Consider the following 26,479-nt stretch of genomic DNA (forward strand, 5'->3'; position numbering starts at 1 on the left):
ATCGAGCTGGCGTCAACCATCCACTCTGTTGGAATGTGAACCCTAACCCTAACAGGAGTTGGGTGATATATTAATAGGCTGAGTAAACTGGGCCAGGCCCATTACAGAGGGGTGAGATGGTCATTACACGGGGAAGACCCCAAACCCTAAACGGGTATTCTAACACCCCCCCGCAGTCACAACTCTATCCTGTACAGATGTTGAGACTGGATCGAAAGTCTAAAAATACACTCGACGGTAACCCCTTGGTGAAGATGTCGGCGAACTGCAGCGTGGTGGGGACGCTGAGAACCCGAACGTCACCGGCAGCGACACGCTCGCGGACGAAGTGCAGGTCGATCTCCACATGCTTCGTGCGCTGATGCTGCACGGGGTTGGTGGAGAGGTAGACCGCGCTGACGTTGTCGCAGTAGACGAGGGTGGCGCGCTGGAGGGGACTGTGGAGCTCGTGGAGGAGCTGGCGCAGCCAGGAGGCCTCTGCCACGCCGTTGGCCACGGCACGGTACTCGGCCTCAGCGCTGGAGCGAGAGACGACGGGCTGACGCTTGGCGGCCCAAGATACGAGGTTGGCGCCCAGGAACACGGCGTAACCGGAGGTGGACCGGCGCGTGTCGGGACAGCCAGCCCAGTCAGCGTCGGTGTAGACCACGAGCTCCGACATCGGGGATGGTTGGAGAAGGAGGCCGTAGTCGAGGGAGCCGCGGAGGTAGCGCAGAATCCGCTTGAGCGCGGTGAGATGGGGCTCCTGCGGAGTGTGCATATGCAGGCACACCTGCTGGACGGCGTATGCGATGTCGGGCCTGGAGAAGGTGAGGTACTGGAGCGCGCCGGTCAGGCTCTAGTAGGACGTCGCGTCGGCGACCGGAGGCCCGTCGTCCTCAAAGAGCTTCGCCTGAGTGTCGACAGGCGTGGAGCAGGGCTTGTAGTCAGACATGCCAGCCCGCTCCAGGATGTCGATGGCGTACTGGCGCTGGTGGAGGAAGAGACCCTGGGGCCGGCGCTCGGCGGTGATGCCGAGGAAGTGGTGTAGGGGCCCCAGGTCCTTCATCGCGAACTCCCGCTGAAGGGCGACGATCGTGCGGTGTAGAAGGTCGGCGGTGGATGCCGTGAGCACAATGTCGTCGACGTAGAGCAGGAGGTAGACGGTGTTGTCGCCGCGCCGGTAGATGAACAGGGACGTGTCCGACTTGGCCTCAACGAAGCCAATGGAGGCCAGGTAGGAGGCGAAGCGACTGTACCATGCCTGTGGCGCCTGCTTGAGGCCGTACAGGGACCGGTTCAGCCGGCAGACCAGATCCGGACGGTCAGCATCGACGAAGCCGGTGGGCTGGCTGCAGTAGACAGTCTCCGTCAGAGTGCCATGGAGGAAGGCATTCTTGACATCGAGCTGATGGATCGCCCAGTCGCGAGAGAGGGCAAGGGAGAGGACGGCGCGAACAGTGGCGAACTTGACGACGGGGCTGAAGGTCTCGTCGTAGTCCACTCTGGGGCGCTGTGTGAAGCCCCGAAGGACCCAAAGGGCCTTGTAGCGGTCGAGGGAGCCATCCGAGGTCAGCTTGTGGCAAAATAGCCACTTGTCGGTGACCACGTTGGTGCCTGGTGGACACGGCACCAGGTCCCAGGTGTGGTTGGCCAAGAGGGCCGCGTACTCCTCCTCCATAGCACGACGCCAATGTGGGTCGGCGAGGGCAGTGCGAACGGAGGGCACCGGAGAAGCGTCGGGTGGAGTGCTGGACGTATTAGCTGCCAGGATCAGCCGGTCGACGGGGCGAAGAACGCCAGCGGCGCGCCGAGTCACCAACGGGTGGACGTGTCCGGGGTCGCGGTGGATGGCGACCGGGTGGTATACGGACGGCTCGTAGCGGACCGCCGGAACGTCGAGAGCGGCGGGTGTGGCCGGCTCGCGGCGGTGATAGACGACAGCGAGTCGGCGAAGCGGGTCACGCTCGTCGACGGGGCCGAGTTGGGGGGCGCGGAGGTAGTGGTGTGGCCGCGGTAGACGAGCGTGGGGTTGGCGAAGCGAGCCGGGGCCGCGCGTGGCGCAGGCGGGGTCGGCGGGGCCGCGCATGACGCAGGCAGGATCGACGGGGCCGTGCGGGGCGCAGGCGTGGTCGACGGGGCCGCGCGGGGCGCAGGCGGGGTCGACGGGGCCGCGCATGACGCAGTCATGATGGACGTGGCCGTGCGTGGCACAGGCGGGGTCGACGGCGCCGCGCGTGGCGCGGAGGTGGGCGCGAGCTGTGGCGTCGTGGCTGCACGAGGAGCAGGTAACGGCGCAAGACGGGGCGCCGGGGGTGGGGGGGAACCGGGTCGGACTCGAGGAGAGAGTCAAGATCGGTGGGTGGGGTGGAGCCTGCAAGGGGAAACACATCTTCGTCGAAGACGACGTGACGAGATGATGATGCGGTGGGAGGTGAGGTCCAGGCACCGATACCCCTTGTGGTCAGGGGAGTAGCCGAGGAAGAGGCAGCGAGTGGAGCGAGTAGAAAGCTTGTTAGGGGCGGTGGCGAAGATGTTAGGGTAGCAGGCACAGCCGAACACGCGCAGGTGGTCGTAGGAAGGGGTTGTGCCGTACAGGGCGAAGTGAGGTGTAGGGTAGCTCACCGCCTTCGAGGGAAGACGGTTGAGGAGATGCGTGGCGGTATGAAGGGCCTCTGCCCAGTAGGTGGCAGGGAGAGACGCCTGAAAGAGAAGGCAGCGGATCATGTTGGTGGTGGTGCGAATCACGCGCTCGGTCCGGCCGTTCTGAGCAGAGGTGTAGGGACACGAGAGACGCAACTGGACGCCGTGAGTGAGGAAGAAAGAGCGGGAGGCATTGTTGTCGAACTCGCGGCCATTGTCACACTGTAGGGCACGGACCGGGCGCCGGAACTGGGTGGATACCCAGGCAAAGAAGTGAGTGAGGGTGGTAAACGTGTCGGACTTCAGCCGAAGGGGGAAAGTCCAAAGGAAATGGGAGTAGTCATCCAGAATGACCAGGTAGTACTTGTAGCCGGAGAGGCTAAGGACAGGAGATGTCCAGAGATCACAGTGGACAAGATCAAAGGCCTGAACAGCCCTAGACGTGGAAGTGGAAAAAGGAAGACGGGAGTGACGGTCGAGCTGACAAGCATGACAGAGGTGCTCAGAAGAGCCCCGAGTATATGATATGTCGGAGTGGCCAGAAAGCTGGGACATGACATTAGGTCCAGGGTGCCCGAGGCGACGGTGCCAAATGGCGGAGGAGGTGGTGGTGGTAGCAAGAGCATGTGATGTAGTGGTAGTAGTAAGTACAGGAGATGAGGCTACTCTGGTGTGGGGAGTGGAGGGCAAGTGAAGAGAATAGAGGGGGCCGGAGCTGTCACAGCGAGCGAGCACAGCATGTGTGGGAAGGTGGCGTATGGTGAGGCCCCAGGGGTCGAACTCCATAGAGCACTGGTTGTCACTAGTGAAGCGACGAACCGAGAGGAAGGGATGAGTCAGTCCGGGAGCAACAAGGACGTCGTTAAGGCAGAATGGTCCTGGAAGAACCGATGTACCTACTGAGGTGACCGGGAGGGTGGAACCGTTGCCGACGGCGATGGAGGTAGGATGTGAGGGGTGGGGTGGATGGGAGTAGAGTAACGAATTAGTGGTGGGGTAGTGTGGAAGGAGGCCCCGGAGTCAACCACCCAATCGGTGGTGGTTCGGGGAGGTGGAAGTGGCGAAGGTACAGTGTGAGCGGAGAGGGCCAAAGAAGGTGCCCCGACAGAGGCACTAGGAAGGGAGGGAGATGACACGGGCTCAACCGCAAGGGAGGCGATCGTAGCACGTGGGAAGACAAGCGGTCCAGGCACGTGACGGCCCGCCTAAGGGTGGACCTCGACGCAGTCCCGAAGAATAGGGTTCCAGACTGGATCGAAGGACACGAACATGCCCCGGATGAGCTGGTCGTCGTGGAGGAGGACACGCACAGTCACGAGAGCGGCGGGCGAGGTAAAGCTCATGGCGACCGGTGCAGGCCGGCGCAGGGAGGCGCGGACTGGACAACCGGGCGCGGAACAGCAGGGGCGGTTGGGTGCTCGGTGTCGGGCGTCCTCGGCACGGGACAGCAGGGGCACTGCTTGGCAGAAGGGGCGCGGGTCCTTCGGGCTGGTGCTCCTGGACGGCGCGGGGTCGACGGGCGCGAGCAGGACGGGCGTGGTTGCCGATGGGGGCGGCGGCGCCTGAGCGCGGGTGTCGCGGCTGTTGGGTCGCTGCAGGCTCGCAGGCGCGGTTCAATTCGGCGCGCCGGAGCCCGAGAGGGCGAAGAGGTCGTTGTCGCCGATGTTGCTGAACTGGCAGCCATCCACTCTAGGCCACATGGGGAGGCTGCCGAGGTCGAGTGCGGGGTCGCCGGCGAGGTAGCAGTAGTCGAGCTGCGGCGCGGGCAAGTCGTCGAACGGGACGCCGCCGAGAGGGGCGAAGGAGAACGCGTCGTCGCCGAGCTGAGGCAGGGGCGTGTCGGCGTCGGCACGGCCGCTTGCGCGGGGCGCCGGTGCAGGGCGCTGGGCGCGGCTCCTGGAGCTCGCGCGCGTCGCGCGGCGTCGGGCGCGCGGGGAAGGTCGCGGGCGGAGCGGTGGCCCGAGCGGCTGGCGGCGCGGCTGCGACCTGGCGCGGTCGCGGCTGGGGCGGCGTCGGGGCATCGGGCCTGCTGGCGGCTGAGGGAGATGGGCCGGCGGCTGGGGGCCGACGGCGGGAGGGAGGCTGGCGGCTCCTGGCGCGGCTGTGAGAGCGTCGGGCGTCGAGCTCGCGGACGTCTAGGAGCAGGGCGCGGCTTCTGCGCGGGCGCTGCTGGGTGTGGCTTGGGCGCGGGGCAGGGGCTTCCTGGCGCAGGCACTGCTGGCAGGTGGCGGCGGCCAAGGAGAGAAGGGGGAGGGAGAAGGAACCAGGGGGCGACGGCTGTGCAGGGAAGGATGGGGCGGCGGCTGCAGGGGTGGAGAGGGAAAAAACTCTAAACCTAGGCTGATACCATGTTGGAATGTGAACCCTAACCCTAACAGGAGTTGGGTGATATATTAATAGGCTGAGTAAACTGGGCCAGGCCCATTACAGAGGGGTGAGATGGTCATTACACGGGGAAGACCCCAAACCCTAAACGGGTATTCTAACACACTCTGTAACGGCCCAACGGAGGGTGGCGCACAGGACATCGTAACCCGGGAGCAGATGGGGCACAATGAGGGGATTTTTTTAACCAAGCCAGAAAATTCGCCCCCGAGGGAAATTGAACCCGGGGCTTGGAGGTACTACTCGGAACTCGGAAGCCTTTAAGCACTAGGCTAGAGGCCCTTTCGCGGACGACATGAAAAATAATGGTGCTTCTTTACTCATTTTGGGAGAATCCTGAAATTTGAGTTGACTTCTGAACTGTCCGGAAACTAGAAGCTTTCTGTGAGTCTATATCAGATTCATCAACAAATCTGATTTATTGCTCCAAGCCCAACCAGAAAACAAAATAGCACCTACTTTGAACATGTAGGTTTGAGAGCACTTCAAAGCAGATAGATGTTTGTGAAAGACATGGATTGTACAGAATCAGTTTTTTTAACAGATGATTGTACAAAATCATTACCACATATCACTTTTCAAACTGATTTATAACTCCACATCCTTTTTCTGGTTATTCCACTACCATATTCATGGCAATCTCAGAAAAGATTATGCTTCTCCCAAAAGCACTTACAGATCAGAAGTGATTAAGGCTGAGCCTACAGATTAATCAGACTAGACACTAAGAGGCCATTCACTTCAATACAAAATAAAACCTGTCTTGAAGCTTTTAAGTTTCATCAAGAGAATTGGAAACATGCTAAAATCAGAACATGTTTGAAACTCTCTCAAACCTTGGTCTCAAAACATTGGTGCTAGATGAATGAGCTATCCTATTGTCATCAATACCATTCCCTAATCCAATTCATGTATACAATGATCCGTCGCAAACAAGATGATCAAGGAACTGAAAAGAATTAACATCAACTTTACCATAGCTCGCGCAGATTTATTATTTGAAACTTCCAATGCTTTTTTATAATGGTCATCATTATTTGTAACATCACCAAGTGAACACCTAAATGAGTCTCTCATCAGATAGCAAAATACAAGAAAACAAAAGGTAAACATGACATAGAACATGGTCATTCCACACAATAAACTCTAGAACTTGGTAAATCACTCAGCAATCGTTTATTTGTATTTGTATTGACAATAATCAAGAATATCTAACTGTTATATCCACAGACTTAAAAATATTGTCTTCAGTATATTGCAGTTCTTATACTAGACAGGAGTACTAAGGAGATACCTTGAAAAGGTAAAAACTCAAAATGGTATTTTGTGCAGTTAATTGCTTTTGGAGAGGGATTGTGGAGAACAATCGTTATGGTGGTATTCTGGCATCACTATTTACAGTAATATTTATCAATTATTCAATTGTCAGGAAAGGGTCGGATTATTCAGTTATGCCGTTAGCTACAGACCTACAGAGTTCCTCAATATTTCCTATCCATCAATGTCAGCGCTTCTACCTCCTTTCCACTTCCAGTTTGTAGGTTTAAGTGGCAAATGGTGAGATTGCGAAGTAAGATTCAGAAACATATATCGAATTCACTGTAAGATAAATGATTAGAAATTTTTCCATAGTACTCCGTCCGAAAGTCAAGTCATAAGCCCATGGCACTGTGACCAAGGAAGGCTCAAGTATCACAGTTTTCATTTATTCACCATGGGCCCCATAATACACCGCCGTCCATTCAGTTTGAAAACTAATTGGATGCTAACTAGGCGCTAATGCCATGCAAAACACTTTCCCGCCTGGATTCATGCTTTCCTCTTCCCCGCCTCTGCATCCAAAATCACTGGCCACACCGCTTGTTAAATTTCCTGTGAGGCCACAACCCCCTCCTGCAGACAGACTGAATATTGGCCTGTCTAAGACTGAAATTTGGAGTGAAGACCAAAAATTGGTCGTAATGTCCTGCCTGCCACTTCTCAATTCACAGGACCAAAAAAAATCAGTGTCATGCAGGGGCGAAAATGGGACGGGAAAATCATGTACCGTCACATTCCGAATACCGTTTTTCTCGTTCGTTTTTCAAATTATTCAAGAACCGATTAGGAAAAGGACGAAAACGATTTGGCTAGTTTTACGATCATTTTCATATTTTCCTTTTTTTGATTCGGGATGATACCGGTTTTTAACGCTTTTAGATAATGTGAGAATATAATTTATGCAAGTTATAGACTTCTGTTGTGTTCAAGTGAATGAAGAGAAAAATGAAAGTTGTAACTACTCTAGATAATATGAATGATGAAGAGTTATTAGTGTATTTTTAATACCTTAAAAATTAGGCAATATGCCACTTTATTATGTATTGGTGGAAACTATAAAATATGTCTTTCCGACAAGAGTTTTGTCGTTTTCAATCGTTTTCGAACAACCGATAATCCCGATCCCATATTTCAACTGTTGGTTTTTCGTTTTCGTCCCATTAAGAGAAAGGTCGTTGGTCTATTCTTAAAATTAGATATCTCCAGGGCTTTCGGTTCAGTGTCTTGGCCTTCGTCATTGAAATTCTTACTCATCTTGGCTTTGGACCAACTTGGCGTAATTTGATCTCCTCTCTAATGTTCACGTCTTCTACGCAAGTACTTCTAAATGGTTCTCCTGGTAATCGTATTGCTCATCGGAGAGGTCTTCGTCGGGGAGACCCCCTATCTCCTATGTTGTTTGTGATGGTTATGGATGTTCTTAACAGCCTATTTAGAGCAGCTAAAAGCAGAGGACTGTTACAAAGTTTGGAAGAAGCTAGGGTTCAGAATAGACTATCGATTTACGCTGATGATGTGGTCCTTTTTGTTAAGCCCATGCTTGAGGACCTGAATTGTGTTAGATTGATCTTGGATTGCTTTGGAGAAGCAACGGGGCTGGTAACAAATTTGCGCAAAAGTTTTGCCATACCAATAAGGTGTGATGGGCAGGTGGTTCAGGCTGACTGTAATATTTTGCAATGCAGCTCGGGATCCTTTCCGTGCAGCTATTTGGGGCTGCCTATCTCTGATAAGAAGCTAAGAAAAAGGGATCTTATGGTGTGGGTTGATAAGATTGCTGACCGGCTTCCCAACTGGAAGGCTCGATTGCTCAGTCTGGCTGGTAGGACAGCGTTAGTGAGGCATGTGCTTTCGGCCATTCTTGTTTATATCCTCATGGCCATGAATGTTCCCAAACGGGTGATCAAATCTATCGATAAAATCCGGAGGGGGTTTCTATGGAAAGGAAGGACGAATGTTAACGGTGAAAGTTGTCTTGTTCCTTGGGAGATAGTTACAAGGCCTCTAAAATTTGGCAGCCTTGGAGATTCTAATTTACAATTCAAAAGTTGGGCTTTACAGGCTAAATGGTTATGGCTACAAAAAACTGATCCGTCCAGATCATGGCATGGGATGAATCTTCCTATTCAGCAGCAGGTCAGACAATTCTTTAATCTTTTGGTTTTAACTTTGGTCGGAGATGGGACCAATACTCTATTTTGGTTAGATAAATGGTTGAATGGGAATGCTATCAAAGATATTGCACCAGACGTTGTCTGTTTGGTGGACAGTAGTCATCTCTACCAGGACTGTTGCTCAGGCTATGGATAATTGGCAGTGGGTTAGTGATATTGGGAGTCATCTTTCTCTGGTTGGGCTGCAGCAGTACTTGAAGTTATGGGATGTTCTTGGGGAGGTAACGCTTTCACAGGAGGTGGATAGGCTTGTTTGGATGCACACTGCTTCTGGGCAGTTCTCTTCAAGGTCTTGCTACAGAGCCTTCTTCATGGGGTCCATCTCCTTTGAGCCATGGAAAAGATTGTGGAAGACTTGGGCTCCCCCTAAATGCAAGTTTTTCCTTTGTTTAGCAATAAGGAATAAATGTTGGACTGCTGACAGGCTCCAAAGGAGAGGATTGTAGTACCTGGTGTGTTGTCCCCTGTGTGATCAAGAGCATGAAACAGTCCAGCATATCCTCTGCACCTGCAGTTTTACTAGACAATTTTGGCATCTTATTTTGTTGTCCATCGGGCTTGGTGACCTCACTCCGTTTGTTGCTGAACAATCCTTTGCTGAGTGGTGGGGGAAGGCTTTTAAAAAAAGTGCAAAGGTGCAAGAGGAAGGGTTTCAATAGTGTCGTAATTCTTGGGGCTTGGTGCTTATGGCTCACTCGTAATAAGGCTGTTTTTGATGGAGTGAGCCCTTCCATTAGCTCGATTAAAATGTTGTTTTTAGATGAATTGATCAGTTGGAATAAGGCGGGAGCAAATCATTTAGACAGTCTGGGACTTATTGTCACCTTAAATAGGGTCTAGTAGGGCCTGTCAGCTTCTTGGGTGTTGGAGAGGAGGCTTGGATGTTAGGTCTTGGTTTATTTTATTTTATTTTCTGCCCTCAGGGCGTTGTATTTCGGTCCACTTTGGACCTTCCTCTCTTAATATAATGGTGCGTAGTTCTCCTGCGCGTTCGAGAAAAAAAAAGAAAATATGAAAACAAAATCAATTTCGATGTTTTTCCGATCGTTTTCGACCATTTTCATCCCTAGTGCCATGGCATATATGACTCGCCATGGTGGAGAACTATATCCAGGAAACTCAAGTCAAGTGAACTCTTCCCCTCCATCTATCTCCTGATTCATGCTGCAGTCCGGCCCACAAGCTCCTCAACATTGGTCCCCCAGATATCCATCACTGTGGTGTTATGGACTTGTGGCATTACATAGCAGCCACGTTGAGGCTCATTAGTTGGAAAAACAGAGCTGACAGAGTAGTATACAATGTTAACACGAGAGCAGACATGCATTCATTATGCATGCCAAATGAGGAGTCACACTCGGAGGAAACCGAGAAAAAAAGGGGGAGAAGCTTCAGTCAGAGACAACCACTTCTGGAAATGAGATTTTGCTCGACTTAGGGGGTGTTTGAATGCACTAGAGCTAATAGTTAGTTTGCTAAAAAATTGCTAGTAGAATTAGCTAGCTAACAAATAGATAGCTAACTATTAACTAATTTACTAAAAAATAACTAATAGTTGAACTATTAGCTAGGGTGTTTGGATGCCTCTAACTAATTTTAGCCACTAACTATTAGCTCTAGTGCATTCAAACACCCCCTTAAACTTTTGGATAGATAAAGTACCCCCTCCATTCCAAATTATAAGACGTTTTGGTTTTTTTAGATACATAGCTTTCATTGTGCACTTAGATATACACTATGCCTAGATATATATATCAAAATTAATGTATCAAGAAATGTCAAAACATCATACGATTTGGACTGGAGGGAGTTACAAAGAATTGCTTATGAAGATGGCAGAGAATTTGTACATTTTATTCAAAAAGCAAAATAGTCCCAAGATACTTACCATAACCTTGGGTCATTTGGTGTAACAGAAAGTCGAGCATTTATTAGACTAACTGCATCAGCCACTTTACCTAACAATCTGCCAAATAACAAAATTTCAGCGTTACGAAAAAAGATTCAACTGAATGTAGGCATGTTCTATTTCAAGTTGCAATGCATACCGATAGCAATATATTAAATTGTCCCACAATTCAAGATCTTTAAATATCTCCAGTGCTTCTCCAACTATGCCACAACTGATCAAAAGTTCACCATATTCTCTGGAGTAGTAAAAAAGTCCAAGTCACATTAGTGTTCTGGAAAGGAAGAACAAAAAAAGCTTATGTATATTAGGTATGGCATAGTTGGCTTACTTCCTCAATGCAGGAAGAGTTGGCATATGAACCGCAAAAACCATTTTAACTCTTTGTGGGGCAGCAGGGAATTCTTTGCTGATATCTTCAACCTAAGAAATACATTGAATTTATATTAGGTGTGCTATATATAAAAAACAGTTCTCAATTAAACATAAAATGAAGTGTTTAAAATACAACAATGGCAACAGTCTCGAAAAACAGGCATGTTGCCTAGGCCTATCCAGTCAGGTTGAACCTAAAAAAAATATCAATAGCAGCAGCTCACAAGTAATGTGAAGATCTCGGTGATAGAAACACAGCACCACAATACTAAATTGTTTGTCTTGGCCTCTAGGATCAATGAGGCTGTTTATTTATACAGGCACGAGCTGCCTATTAAAGAGGAATCCTACTCAGTTACATCCCAACTGACTATTAAGTATTGACTCTAAATGAACTAGACGCACGCAGCTCTGTTCTTTTTATCTCTAACCTCTAATCAAAGTCAGTTTCTAATCCAGCCGAAGAGGGTCCCAGACAACTAAGACTGTAACCAATGTGTTAAGAGATATAGTGATTGTAATGTAATAGGGCTGTGTGTAATGGGCATAGGCCCAACATCTCTGTTATAAATATATAACCCAACCCAGTTTAGGGTTTCCAATCTATCATGGTATCTAGCTAGGTCTTCTCCTCTCCCTCCCACAACCGCCATCTTCCCTGGCTTGCCATGGCGGCACCCCACAGCCCCCTCACGTCAGCCAGCAGCAGCAACTGTCACTGCCCGGCCTCCTCCCGACCGTGTTCCCCCTCCGCCTAGATCCGGGCTCCCTCCAAGACGCGGGCCGCCTGCACCGGCACGCACCGCCAAGCTGCAGGAGCGGCGCCAATCTAGGTTTCTGTGCCCTCACCCCCGCATGCGCCTACCGGTCGCCGACCTTCCCCGTCGGCTGGCTCTGGCACGGCTGTGCTGCCCCCGCCCAACACCGCCATGGAGCCTGGCGTGGCCCCCTACCTCGCGCGCTCGGGGACAGGCGTCGATGCTGCCCAGGCCGCCGCCTCCTCTCTCCATTGCGTCGACCCCATCCTCCCTGCCGCCATCCCCGCTGCTGACGCCGCCCTCCACAGCGCAGGTGCGGCCGCCGCATCTCCATCTCGCGTCGTCGTCCCTCTGCAGCCGCCTAGAATGCCTCTGCACCGCCACGGTGGGGAGAAGCGGCGTGCGCTCCGCCAGGCAGAAGAGGAGGCACATTGCCGACGTCCGCGCCGCATGGAAGAAGGGAGTCGATGGCATTCGCACGACTGAAGCCAAGAGGAGGGTCGGCAATGCCGCGCCGGGGAGGGAGCGTGGCGGCAGCATGTGAGGTGTGGTGGCTGCTGCTGTGGGAGAGAGGAAACTTAACTAGATACCATGTTGGAATGTGTGAAACCCTAAACCAAGGTTGGGAGTATATATATTATATAGAAGAGTTAGGTGGGCCAAACCCATTACAATAGGGGTGATTATGTAAATACAAGAAAACCCTAACCTAACCCTAAACAGAGTCTAACAATTCTGAATCGCTAGCTTGTCTAGATCAGATGTAATGTCATTCATTGTCGCAAGAAGACAAGAGAAAGGGGCTCAACGGTGTCCTCATTCTAGGGCCGTGGTGTTTGTGGCTTCATTGTAACAAGGTGGTTTCCAATGGAGAATCTCCTTTAGCAAGGTTGTAGAGAAGCTTCCTGGATGAATTAGTGTGTTGAGTTATGGTTGGTGCCAAAAATATTGGCTCCCTAGGATTAGCTAGGGCCCTAAGGGCTGGTTTGCCAAAAATTGAATACCAAGGGATTGCCTCCGCCTCAATCACCTCCAATTCCCTGGTCACCAAATTAAGCCTGAATTTAGAGGTTTTCATTCCTACAAGTTCTATATAGTCCCCCCCTCTATTTAGGCTTCTATTTGGCAGGTTTCGCTGCTTTGTAAACCTCTTTACTCTTCTCTATATAAGATGTGTAATTCTCCTGCGCGTTCGATAAAAATGTCATTCGTTGCCACCATCTCGGCGTACCAATTGGTGTTGACACCATAACCACCATGGGTGGCCACAATTGCAGTCTAGGTCTCTGTTCTTAAGGCGTCGCCTAGGCGTCCAGGCGGTGGTCTAACGCCTAGGCGCCTTGCCCGCCTACCTCGCCTAGGCGCCGCCTAGGCGTCCAGGCGGTGGTCCAACGCCTTGGACCGCCTTACCGCTTTAAAAACCATGGTCTAGGTGTCCGAGATGTCTCTCATTGTAGCGATGCCAGGAAACGAGGGCAATATGCCCTACCTTCCTGCTGACTTGACATATCTTGTCAGTGCGCCGAGCTTGTGGACATCGATCAGACAAAGATGACGATGAAACTTGGTAGCCACCATGGCCACCAAGAGGACCACCACGTCCATTGCATCGACCATGGTCGCGGACGCGATTGTTGTTTTCACGCCCTCAACCAACAGCATTAGCAGAGGCTTGATAACCTCAATGAAGTAGATCTATCCTAGAGTTCAAGCTGAGAAGTTGAGAGGTGGTTTCAGCTACGATGACATGCTCAACACGGGCCACTAGAGACGAGACCATTGGATTGTGCTCATCAAGAAGTCTCGCTAGAATGTAGAGACAAGTTTGTGGAGCTACATGGCGCCATAGGATCTTGTCGCAAGTGAGGTTGATGTTGACTTGCTCTTGGTCACGACGCCAGCTAATAGATGGGGGTGGCTCTGATACCATGAAAGATACATGGGGCTAGGATATTAAATTGCTTGCCTTAACCTCTAGGGTACTTGATGCATGCAACCATGTTTTGTTTTATCTCTAACCTCTAATCAGAGTCGGATTCTAATCTAGCCCAAGAGGGTCCTGAACTAAGGTTGTAGCCTATGTATAGCATATTCTAACACTCGGTGTAGCCAATGTACTTTGATCTGTTAACACTAGAGGGAAACAAAATCTACTTTTTTTGAAAAGACAGGAGCAGAGCTCTCCAGTATATTCAACCCTAGCCTGGAACTCGCTCCCATAGGGAGTCGAACCAGTACGTGAAGAGTGCTACTAGAACCACCTGACCTACTCAGCTAGAGGCACATTCGCGAAACAAAGTCTACTTAACTTTGTATTAAGCCACAACCATAACGATCAGTTACCGGCCTGATTTCAGAGGGGGAAGGCGGGGGGTGGGGAGACAGTGTTAGACTATTAGTGTCTTAGGCCTAGAGCCCAACCCAAGAGGCATGTTAGGGTTATAACCCTAGGCATTGTTATATGGAGGATTTCTCCCTCTATCATGGTATCTTGAGACAAGTTGGCCCCTAGAGCCCTGCAACAGCAACTGCCACCACAGTCGACGTGCCCCTCTCCTCCAGCATTGCCACCACTGCGACCTCTCCCTCTAGCCGGCATGCTGACCCCTCCTAGGCATCCATTGCGGTTGGTGTGCCCACTCGTCCTCACAGCCGTCACGGCCTTCCCCCTGCCACCAACAATGTCCCTGCCCTAGATATCGTCGTGCGCGTGCCCGACACTGTGCGCTAGATCACCGCGGGCATGAGCACTATCGAGGCGCGTGTCGCTGCCGGCACAAGTGCATACGCCACCGAGGCTCACACTGCTGCCTCTGTGGGTGTTGCCCTAGTTGTTGCCGCCGCGGGAACGGGCACCACTGACCTAGGTGTGGCTGCTTCGCCATTGCACCTCCCACTCTTCTCCGGCTCGATGGTACCCTAGTCTCGCCCGGTGTCGCTACGAGTTGTTTTCCCCCAATGACGTTATTGTCGCCACTCTGCCCATGCTAATGGCATCACTATCGCCAAGTGTGTCGTTATCGTTGCTCATAAGCGCGAGCAAACTGCTGCTCTCAACTGGGAACAAGAGTGTGCTACCAATAATGTTCTTGCTCACCAACATCCAGAGGCCGAGCAACAACCCGTGGGTGCTATGGTCTCCGACCCTTTCCTCGAGCCTGATGACATTAATGTTTTATAGGCGTACGAGGTTGTCATCGCTAACTTCCATGCTCAGGAATCTAGTGTCCAGAACATTCGGTCGTTGGTTCTCGTCCTACTTGGCCTAGCCTCCATCTAAGCCCACTAGTGTGACCTCGTCCTCAACATGCAGCTCTACGCCCTATATGATTGTGTCCTCCCGCCGCTGCTCGTTCGACAATCCGATCTTGGTGTCGGATGGATAGCGTAGTCCTCTTAGATCCTCAGCACTGTCGTCGTGAAGTTGTAGAGCATCGTCCATGAGCACGGCGACACTGTTCGCTAAGCCTAAGTTGTCATTGAGCAATTCCTCGACAACTGTGAGGCCTGCAGTCCTGCACCCTCCACCTCAACGTCGAATTCAGTAATTTTGTCTAGGAGGACCTCTCCATCATTGAGTATTTTGTCTAGCACGATGACTCTGACTCATGCTGTCATCGACAAGGTGGACAACTCCGACGCCTCCAACCACACAACTCCATACGCTAGTATACTCTCTTTCCATCCCCCACCCTTCTATCATTATCGAAAATGGCAACATTCTTCCGATCACCACATTAGGTAATTAGGTTTTTGCTTGGTTACTTCCACCTTAAGAACATTTTTGTTGTCCCCAACATCATCCAGAGTCTGTTATTTGTTCATCAATTTACTACTGTCAATTCTTGTTCTATGGAGTTTGACCATTTTAACTTGTCTGAAGAATCTTCTCGCCCGACGTGATAGCTCTAGGCCCATGTACACTCTACAGCTTCCTGCTTCCACTACTTCATCTCTATCAACGTCGATGTACTTACTACTAGACTCCCTCCAGCACTTGGCATCACCAACTCGGTCATCCTTGTCTTGACTTGTTGTCCAAATTGTCTAGTAGGTCAATCATCTCTTGTTCTAAGGGCACTCATGAGCATATATGTCGTGCTTGTCAGCTAAGTCGTCATGTTAGACTTCCCATCTCTAGCTTCTCTCAAGATGTGCATGTTTTTAACCTCATTCAATATGATTTGTGGACCTCTCCTATTGTAAGTGTTTCGGGATATAAGTACTATTTGGTGACTTCTGATGATTGGTCTTATTACTCGTGAACTTGTACTTTGCGCTTTAAGTCTGATACATTTACCACTCTTTCTCATCTCTTTGTTTGGGTTTCCACTCAGTTTGGTTGCACTATCAAGGTTATTCAAAGCGACAACAAGAGAGAGTTCGATAACTATTCTTCATATGCCTTCTCCCTTTCCCACGATGTTCAGCTACAGGTGTCTTACCCATACACCTCTCCTTAGAACGGCAAGGCCGAGCATATGATTCGCACCCCTATTCAACATTATGCATTCTCTACTCTTTCAGGCCTCCGTCCTTTCTCGCTATTAGGTTGAGCATTCACACTGCCACCTACATAAGGGGTGTTTGTTTCCACCCAGCAAAGTTTAGCTCTTGTCACATCGAATGTTTCAATAATAATTACGAATATTAAATATAGTGTAATTATTATAAAACTAACTACACAGATGAAAACTAAAAGACGAGGCGAATTTATTAAACTCAATTAAACATATATTTAATACTAAATTGATATTTAAAATTTGATGTGACACGAACTAAACTTTAGTAAGGAGAACCAAACACCCCCTTAATCGCCTTCCCGCCAAGATGGTCAGTGTTCCCACCCCTTCGCTTTGTTTGGTACCACTCCTGCATACAAACACCTTAGTGTCTTCGGATGCGCCTATTATCCTAATATTTCCGCCACAACACCTCACAAGCTTGCGCCTCGCTCGACCCATTGTATCTCTCTTGGGTACGTAGTGGTGTCGAAGCGGACCTCGACCCCCTTGGTGAGGTTCCATAGTTGTATCTTCCCCTCGACCCGTTCTATCTTTCCACAAGCCGTAGTGGTGTTAGAACGGACCTCGACCCCCTTGATCTCCTCGAGGATGAGATCGTCGTAGACCTTGTGAAAAAGAGTGTTGGAGAGAAGGCTTTTGGTTGATCATTGTTATAGTCTGATTTTAGGAAGGTACCTTTGGACCAAGCGTTTGGATTGAAAGCCTCAGATGGCTCTACATTAGTGAATGACAAGTCAAAGGAGGAAGAGAGAAAACCTGAACAGGATTAGACCCCCTTCAGGAGTAACGGCAAGGAGGTTACAAAGGAGGCGTTAAAGGCATACATGCATGGCACTTCTTCCATACAAAAAGTCACAATTGCTTGTCTCCAGTTGTATGGAGTCTTTATATGGAGGAATGGGCATTCTTGTAATTCTGAGTAGATATGTATGTAACATCAACCCTATAAATAGGTGTACAGTGCCACTACTACAGAGGTCGGACACTAGTATGTCCTGAGCCTATAGCACCTTCGTATGTAAGAATATCCGAAGATATGTCAGCTCAAGAGACCTTCGAAGGTAAAACATTCTGAAGGTCTCTTATGTCATGTTATATTTATTATCTCTCTTTTATGCAATGAAAGAAAAAGGCAAAGATGTGTAACCTTCTGCAAATTGAACATATAACTCGTCTATGTGTCTTTGTCTTACATTTTCCCGTCCACACTCCCCTCAACACCTTCGAACCCTTCAAAGGACGAAGGAGAGGGACTTTAATTGTTTTGCCTTGTTGAGGTTCCTTGCAAAAGCTTCGACATGTCTTCAACAGAGGGGAAGGGAACAATCCATGTGATCCAAGTTTTCAGATGAACGTAGCAATGAATTTTGCCGAGGTGCTCTAGAGGAAAAACCCATGTGAGTCAGCACTTTGAACAAAAATTCTCTTGCAAACACACAGCTAGAGAGAATATGTTGAGCATTCTCTTCCTGGTCACAAAAGACACACTGAGGGGGATGAGGTAAGCCCTTTTTGCTAAATGATTTGTTGTCCAACATCTATTCCTGACAGCAAGCCACAAGAAGGTTTGCATTTAGGAGGAGCCCACGATTTCCAAATGTATTTCTAGAGTTTGCAAGATATTGGACGCTCTTTCCAATCACAGCTGGATTTCGGACATTCAGGGGGGCCTTTCAGTGGGTGTTATCAACGAGTATCTCCTCCTGTGGGATTTATTAGATTTGGTTCAGCTAAGACCTCATGTTGAAGACAAGCATTTCTTTCGCCTTGCTGCCAATGGAAAATATTCTTCCAAGGAAGCTTATAGGGGTTTCTTTATTGGGTCAATTGAGTTTGAGCCTTTTCATATAATTTGGAAGACTTGGGCTCCTCCGAAATCTAAGTTTTTCATGTGGTTGGTCGCCCACAAGAAGGTGTGGACAGCTGATAGGTTACAAAGAAGAGGTATGGATCATCCGGAGAGATGTCCATTATGTGATCAGGATCAGGAAACCTTAAATCATATGCTGCTGGGCTGCATTTTTGCTAGAGAATTTTGGTTCAAGCTGCTGCTTCTTGTAAATCTACAACACTTGGCCCATTAGTCCTGTGAAGGGGTTTTTATGGATTGGTGGCAAGACTTGAGCACCAAGATTCCTGGGATTGCAAGAAATGGTCTTAATTCTCTTGTCATTCTTGGTGTTTGGACCCTTTGGAAACATCGCAATGGCTGCGTTTTTGACAATAAGAGTCCTAGTGTTGTTGTTGCTATTAGAAGTGTTGGTTTGGAGATTGATCTTTGGGTTATGGCTGGTGCAAAGAAGCTGTCCTTGCTTACTGCCCCCATCCCAGGTCTACCTGCTAGCTAGATAGCTGTAGTGCTGTTTTGGTAGCAGTGTTTTTGTCATGGATGGTTTCATTTATGCTTGTTATTGGCCGCCGTAGGGCGGCCTTATCTGTATCTTGGGGTCCTTTTTGGACCTTTTTCCCCTTCTTAATATATTTTCGCGCAGCCCTCTTGCGCTTTCGAGAAAAAAAAAGAGTTTGCAAGATATGGACCCTTAAAAAAGGCCAAATAAGTTGATCGGGCAACACCCCTCCTTCGCTGATTGATGGATGAGGGCTAGCAAGCACCTCTCAAGAGATGTTAAAAAGGGCTCCAACTCGGTTATTATCCTAGATGCTTGGTGCCTCTAGAAGCACAAGAATTCCATTGTTTTTCAGGATGCTCAGCCATGTCTGGAGGTGTTGCTTCGCTCTTTCGAGGAGGAACATTATCTATGGTGCTTTGTGGGTGCCAAGAGTCTTAGTCAGTTGGGTATGGGTTAGGGACCAAGTGGGTGTTAGCCGTTGGCTCTTATGGTCTGGTCCTACCCATGTTGTGTATGAGCAATCATCTGTTTGTGTCTCTAACCCCTTATTTGGTCCAGAATTTGGGGTGATTTTTGTATCAGGCCCACTCTCCTTTTCTCTCTTAATACAATGATACGCAACTCTCCTGCATATTCGAGAAAAAAGGTGAGTGTAGCAAGGGTTGAGGTTGCGAAGAAGGTTGAGGATGAGAGCAATCCCAGACCGGCTCACCGAGGTCGGAGGGAGTCTGTCATTGCCCTTCGTCTGGTGGCAATACTCGATGACAAAGAGATCACTCTGGATGAAGACCCGAAAGGCGACGTCGAGGTGGAGGGTTCAGGTCTCACGGTTGTCAAGGAACTGCTCCTCAATGGCAACTCACGCCTGGCAAGCAGTACCACCATGCTTGCAAGAACCAGCGACCGAATGTTCTGAACACCGGCCGCCTAGACATGGAGGTTGGTGACGACGGAGGCCTCGTATGTCGATGGTGTTGCAACTTTGTCGTCTTTGTTGTAGGTGATGAGCATTGAGCGGGATACCCACAAGATGTCGCTCAGCCTCCACGAGATGCACAACAAGGGCATCCACAACGGCACACTCATGCTCCCAAATGAGAGCAGCAACCCGCTCGCACTCTCGAGCAATAGCATCGGCGAACTCTTGGCAGCAGCAAATGCAACGGATAACCAGACTGAGCGACAACCACCTCATCAGGAGAAGCACGAGCTGCAACAAAGGGTAAGGCAGGAAAGGCAAGGGCTCTAGCCACGCTGGCCAGAGGAACCATGGGGGCGCCTGTAGACGCGCCAGCCACTAGAGCAGACCAGAAGGAGAAATGTGGCGGTTGGAGGAGGGGTGTGTGCCCGCGGCGACATCGTCTGCACCAACGGCGACTTTCACGCACGCGTGCGCCATGAAGCAGGGGCGGGTCAGCAGCCATGGTGTTGGCGGCTGCATAGGTGGACCACCTAGGGTTAGGGTTTTTAGCAGAATACTTTTGATACCATGTAAGAGTACACAATAAAATAGTTGCATTACTAGTATGTTAATACATTTATATGGGGCAACACCACTAATGGGCCATGGGCCACATATTATACAGAGACTGAGGCCTGGCTCAGTCAACACACATATATTATAACACCCTTGTCTACTGCGACAACGTCAGCATGGTCAACCTCTCCATCAACCCATCTAGCACCAACGCACGAAGCATCTCGAGATTGATCTCCACTTTGTCCGTGAGCACGTCACCATTGAGGGTGTTCGAGTCCTCCATGTTCCGATGGCTTCACAATTCGTTGACATCTTCCCCAAGGGCCTACCATCTTGTGTTCTTAGAATTTCGATCCTGTCTCAACATCCATTGTGCCTAGATTTTTTACTATGGGAGGTGTTAGACTGTTAGTGTCTTGGACCTAGAGCCCGGCCCAAGAGGCCTGTTAGGTTTGTAACCCTAGGCACTGTTGTATGAAGGATTTATCCCACTATCAAAGAGGACGAGGGAGAGGGAAACGGCTAGAGGGGTAGAGAGAGTCAGAGAGAACAAAGGGGAAATGGAACTGGAAGAACAAATATTCATTAGATTGAAATTTAGTTTGCATTCAAAATTTTCAAAAGACAGTGGTCTGCCATGGACTGTTACATAAAGATTGTAATTGTAAGTTTAGAGCATCATGGTTAGGAATTTAGTAACTAGAAATTTTCCCAAAATAGATAACAAATAACCTAAATCAACATATTAGTTAATCCTACAACAAGTGAAAGTAGTAACCAACACGGTAGTGCAATGTTAGGGTCTTAGGGGAACCAATGAAAACCGGGCAGCAATTGAATAATATACCCACAAACAATTTTGGTCCTATATGGAAACAAGGTGTTGGTCATCCAAACAATAAAGTTGTTCGCTGCAGCCCCTGCGGCTGTTTATCTCACAGTGTACTGTACCAGTACTGTAGCTATAGCTTGAAAAGCGGCAGCGGCTTAAAGCTCAAGAGAAAAGCCTGGAACTAAACAAAATAAATGGAACAATGGCATAGATAAATATCAAAAACCTGATGACCTGCAAATACTCCAGTGATGGGGAAGCTAAAAATGTAGTGAAACTGTAACCATAATAAAAAAAGATACTGTCTACCTGAAACCTGAATGAACACACAAACTGTTAGAGTATATGGTAGGCCCATGTGGCTAGGCCCATGTGGCCCATGTATAACACTATATAGCTACCCATTAGGGTTAGCCCTAAGTATCAATTATCACCTTAACACAAACATTGTGATTATTGAACCTTTGAACAAAGATTATACAACCTGTTAAGTGATTTACCACTTACCAAATTCTCCATCATTAGTAATGCCCGCTGCTTTGTCCGACTGCGGGTTGACTCCCATCTAACACGCAGTATATCGCACAAACTCCTGACCTGAAATAAGAAGAAAAAAAATACTTACAAAGGCAGCTCTGATATTCACCAAGCTATCCTTATTATATTTTCAGACAGGGAAAACATGAGTAAACGATAGTGAATTATCTAGATATTGTTTGAGCACATAAATGAATGTCCAGCACAGAAATAAGGTTGGAGTAAAAAACTAAAAACTGTGGAAAGACATCTCATGCATGAGATTAACCATCGGAGTATGAACTGAAGGATAAATGTTGTCATTGTGTTAAGAAAAAAGAATCAGCACGAGCCTCAAGCAGTCAAGAAATGTAATCTTTGATTTTTTTTATGTTTTTGTGTTAGAATAAGAAATGGTGTACGACAGGCCTAAAGCCTCCAACAGGTCACAGGAACACAATATCGCACAAGAAAACACACGAGCACATGTGCTTTGGCGGCTGGAATGACTTAGCCTTTTCTGGTTCTCTTCTACTAATATAGCCAATGCGAGCTATGAACCAGGCTGTGCTAGCCGATAATAAATGCAGAATATTACCCAACTAATCAGCCTATTACTTCACATTACTCTATGATGAAACTGAGCTGAAGTAAATGATATGAACCTAGACACTAGCATGCACCTAGGAACAGGATTATTTCCAACATTCTCCCTAAAATTGCTATGTTTTGACTTGGAGTTGATGCGGACCTTTCCAATCCTATCAAGAAGCTCAAGGGATCTGACTCGCCCGAGTGCTTTCGTTTTAATGTGAGCGAGCTGGCCCTTAGTGCCAACAAAATCAGCAATAATCTTCTCATCATCCAAGCACTCCCTGATGAAGTGGTACTGTGGTAGCGCATATTGATGCGTTCGCTATGCTCATGGAAGATGGGATTCTTCAGCGCTAAGTCTGACTTGTCAACAACCTCGAGCTCGACAGTGCTGGTGCCCCTTCCCTTGAAGTCGCCAAGACCGCTTGTGTGGCTGCTGTTGCGGCAGCGACATACTCTGCCTCGTAGGACGAGTGCCACAGCCTTCTGCTTAAGAGCATGCCAATACACCCAGCTATTGTCGTAGAAGAATAGGCCACCAGATGTACTCTTCCTTGTGTCAACATAGCCAGTAAGGTTGTTATCACTGTACCCGAGTCGCATCTCCCTTGTCATCCCATAGTAGCAACGGAGACTTAGTCCCACCAACATAGCACAGGATCCACTTCACTCTTACCATGTGTTCCTCCATAGGCTGCTCCATGAAGTGATTCACATACCCCACGCTGAATGTGAGGTACGGTCACGTGTGGACAAGGTATCGAAGGGTTCCAATGATCCTACGTTACAGAGTGATGTCCACCTCCGCTATTGTTCTGTCACGGCTCACCTTGAGCCGCTACTCCATGAGGGTGTGCGCAGTATTGCAGTCTTGCATCCCTGCCATCTCCAGTATGTGCTTGGCATAGTGAGTTTGGCACAGAGTGATGCCGTTGCTGCTTTGCTGTACCTCGATTCCAAGGTAGAAGGAGAGCAATCCCAAGTCACTCATCCTAAACCTTGCCTTCATTTCTGCCTTGAAGCGGTTGATCTCCACCGCAGTCGGTCTAGTAATGATCAAATCATCCACATACACCCCAAGGTGGAGCAAGTCACCATGGGTTCACCGGTACATTTCCAGCTTGTGCAGGCTCTGCTCGAACCCAAGAGCTCGTAGTGGCGTGTGCAGCTTCTCGTTCCAAGCTCACGACAACCCATAAAACACCTTCTGCACGCACAACAGCTTGTGCTCAGACCAAGCGATGGTGAAGCCCGGTGGCTGCGGGACATAAACTTCCCCCCAATTCGCCGTTGAGGAATGCCAACTTCACATCCATGTGATGCACCGGCCAACTTTCTTGTGCAGCCATAGCTAGCAGCAGTTGCACGGACTCAAGGCAAACCACACACGTGAACACCTCGTTAAAGTCGATGTCCAGCTACTGCACATAGCCCTTGGCGATGAGGCAAGCTCTGTGCTTGATAACAGCTCCAGTCTCATTCTTCTTGATCTATAAGACCCACTTCAGCCCGATGGCGATGCCCATGAGGAAGTTCCACCGGCCACCATGTGTCGTTCTGCTTGATGAAGTCCATCTCCTCAAACAAGGCCACCTGCCATGTTGGGTCGTGCTCTGCTTCAGCAAAGGAGCGAGGTTCACCCTCCTCGCTGGCCAATAGCAGCCCCTCACCATCGCCGACGTGATTGGTAAGGCTAGGCCATCTACCAACAGCAAGAAGTAGCGGCGCTCGCCGGATGCCGCCGGCAACAAGTCACAGGAACACAATATCACACAAGAACACAGGAGGTCACGAGCACAAGTGTCTTGGTAGCCAGAATGACTTAGCTTGTTCTAGTTTTCTCTTCTACTAACATAGCCAATGTGAGCTACAAATCAGGTTGCGGTAGCCCCTAATAAATGAATAATATTGCCCAACTAATCAGCCTATTACTTATTATCCATGCTAAAATTTAGCCAAAGTAAATGCAATGAACCTAGACACTAGCATGCACCTAGACATGTTTCCAACAGTGCCAAACATGTTTCCACCAGAGTAATGTAGTGCAATCAGTCATACCACAAAGTAAGATTCATCCTGAGAATCAATCGACTCTATGTATGGTGCCATCTCCCACCCTGTATTACCAAAGTAGTTACACATGGTGATAAGAAAATATATACTAAAAATCCTGTTAAATACATAGCATGGGAAAATACTGTATAAGTTAAAAAAAATGCATCCTCTCCGAAAAAAGACAAGGTCTATAGTTTGAATGGTCTTGTCAATAAATATTAGGCTTATTAAACTCCCTATGAAAAAGGTGTGTTGTCTCCTACATACAACTAATAAACATTAATCAATCACTTTCCATCCTCGTGCATGCATTCAACATTGTAAGAGACACTAATTAGGGTAGATAGTCCAGTAATCTTTTATGCCTTCTTGGTTCATGTGCTAAGATGAGATTTATTTATACTTGTCTGAGGGAATATGCAGTATTAGTTAAAAAGAAATAGTCCAGATCATGTCAAACTTTGTTCAAGTGCTAAGGTTGTCCTCACCCGAGAGCCTATCACATCGTCTATATTTTAAAATCCACTTTACCTGAAGTGCCAAAACAGTGTTTTGCACACCTATTTTAGACATACTGGTGATGACAGCTTAAGATAAGATCTAATGTATACCTTAGAGTTTAGGCTGAGAGAGTATGCAGTATTAAGTAAACAAATGGCCCGCATGGACACATACAAATAAAAACTGAAATGGTATGTCAAAGTCAAACCATAACATAGCTTGATTTTCCATGCCATCTACTAAACATTTTTTCATTTGGACTTCTATTCGCAAAAGAAACATAAAAGTTTGTCAGCCTTAGTTCAGAAGAAGTGACAATGCCTTCGCATGATCAGAATAAACTAAATGCTATCACTAAACAAACTACTTTACTCTCCATGCATATGTGAAAAACAACTAAACCAGAACTCGCATTTAAAAAAAAAAATAGAAAGAATGCCAATTGAAGCCATCTTTGTCGCCTAGAACTCTATTTGCAAATAAACTTCTTTGCATGCTTAAAACAGGAGCACGAAATTGCAAGTTCCCACAAGGAATGAGAACAGACATACCAGACATTTCATCAACACGACTCCTCCGGCTCACATACAAGCATTGTGCAAGTACAGCAGCCTGCTGTATAGCCGATAGTGATATTTTTGCACTGGGGTTCGTGGCGTCTTCACTGGCAGAATTACTCCCATCTTGCACCAGTCTGGGCATTCTTAGTATGTCACAGAATTCATCGTCTTCAACAGGAACGAAGCTCCTTGCATTTTTCAAAGCTGCATTGTCATTCTGAGCTACTGTGGGTTCTGTCACTTGTCCTTCATCAGGGCCTGACTTATTGGTCTTCGCAACAAGCACCATTTGAGACTTCGCATCCACCTATAACAATAGTTGGCTCGCTTCATTTTTCAAGAACAGATGTTCTCTCTTTACATAATAGAAAGGTCAAACGCTGTTACTCCTCCATTTTGTCATGTGAGCACAATGGCATAGGCCTTGTCAATTCACTAAGTGTGTCTATTTCAGGAAACGGATGGTGTAGTTATTCAAATATGTCTTTTCTCTACTGTACTTCACTGCTGTTGCAGTATGCCACTTAAGTATATGTAGTAAAATGCAATTAATATTTGTCCAACTTAGAACCATCTTAGCTTGTGTGCACAGTAAGCTTGAATTTGGTGAAAAAACTAAAGGTATTCCCTCCATCCCAAATTTTTTAGAACGTCACAAAAGACATGCGAGTCATTTCATTAAGAAGATAGATAAAAAAGAACGAGGTGACAGAAGAGTCAGCCCCGTGTACAAGGCTGGTTAGGCCATAGGCAACCACTAACAGCTCAGCCTAACCCCCGGAGATGAGTTGGCGGGTGAGAAGCTCCTGAAAACCGGAGGCTCCCGCCATACTCCAAAGAGTACACTCATTCTCCACTTTTTGTAGGACAGATTGAACAACAGACCTTTTATCTTCAAACACACAAGCATTCCGATGCTTCCAAATCTCCCAGGTGATCAACATGATGGCGTTTTGGCTTTTCTAGTTACATGTGTGTGTGTGTGTGTTTTAAATACGAGTAAAAGCAATGTATCTAGAAAAGACAAAACATCTTACAATTTGAAACGGTGGGAGCATGTTTTGTTTAGTGTGTTTTGTGAAACAAAATGATGTATCTATATCAATCAAACTCAAAGAAGATGGTGTACAAAACATGAAGAAAAAAATCAGAGTACAGTATAATCCACCTGGTATATTGTTCGGAAACCAAGGATCCCTGTAAGGGAAAGGTGCAGACCACATGCTTCTTGTGCGCTATTGAGATGCAACCTACCCAAACATCCAGACAAGACCATAAGTATTTGTTCATAAATGGCTATCAGTTTTCCAATCCTACGTAGTTTGAATACGTATTGCCTGAATGCCTAAGGATATGTTTATGGTTGCTGACTTGCTGTGCCATGTTGTGCTGCACTGCACAGGTTACCCAAGCTTACTATAATTTTCAGTTACAGATCCTAAAATGATGCTTCCAATCAATGGCAGAAGATAGTTGAAGGCCAAACGGGGCCATGCCTGCCCACACATCCAACCAGAAAAA

At 48.2% G+C, this 26,479-nt stretch overlaps 1 protein-coding gene across 2 annotated transcripts in view; it reads right to left on the bottom strand.

The window, feature by feature from the left end:
- LOC103647292 (tetratricopeptide repeat protein 27 homolog) overlaps positions 1 to 26,479 on the bottom strand; it is a 38,632-nt gene that overhangs the window by 5,963 nt on the left and 6,190 nt on the right. For both annotated transcript variants that reach the window (XR_004856373.1, XM_008671839.3), the window contains exons 4-11: positions 26,127 to 26,208; positions 24,950 to 25,265; positions 23,901 to 23,959; positions 21,240 to 21,329; positions 10,742 to 10,833; positions 10,550 to 10,648; positions 10,390 to 10,467; positions 5,983 to 6,067 (exon numbers count right to left, since the gene is read on the bottom strand). Coding sequence is in view for 1 of the 2 variants with exons in the window: in XM_008671839.3 (XP_008670061.1) it covers positions 5,983 to 6,067; positions 10,390 to 10,467; positions 10,550 to 10,648; positions 10,742 to 10,833; positions 21,240 to 21,329; positions 23,901 to 23,959; positions 24,950 to 25,265; positions 26,127 to 26,208 (901 nt within the window). In the remaining variant the exon portion in view is untranslated. The remainder of the gene's footprint in view (positions 1 to 5,982; positions 6,068 to 10,389; positions 10,468 to 10,549; positions 10,649 to 10,741; positions 10,834 to 21,239; positions 21,330 to 23,900; positions 23,960 to 24,949; positions 25,266 to 26,126; positions 26,209 to 26,479) is intronic.

This window comes from Zea mays, chromosome 2 (assembly GCF_902167145.1).
Source record: "Zea mays cultivar B73 chromosome 2, Zm-B73-REFERENCE-NAM-5.0, whole genome shotgun sequence".
Classification (NCBI taxonomy): domain Eukaryota; kingdom Viridiplantae; phylum Streptophyta; class Magnoliopsida; order Poales; family Poaceae; genus Zea; species Zea mays.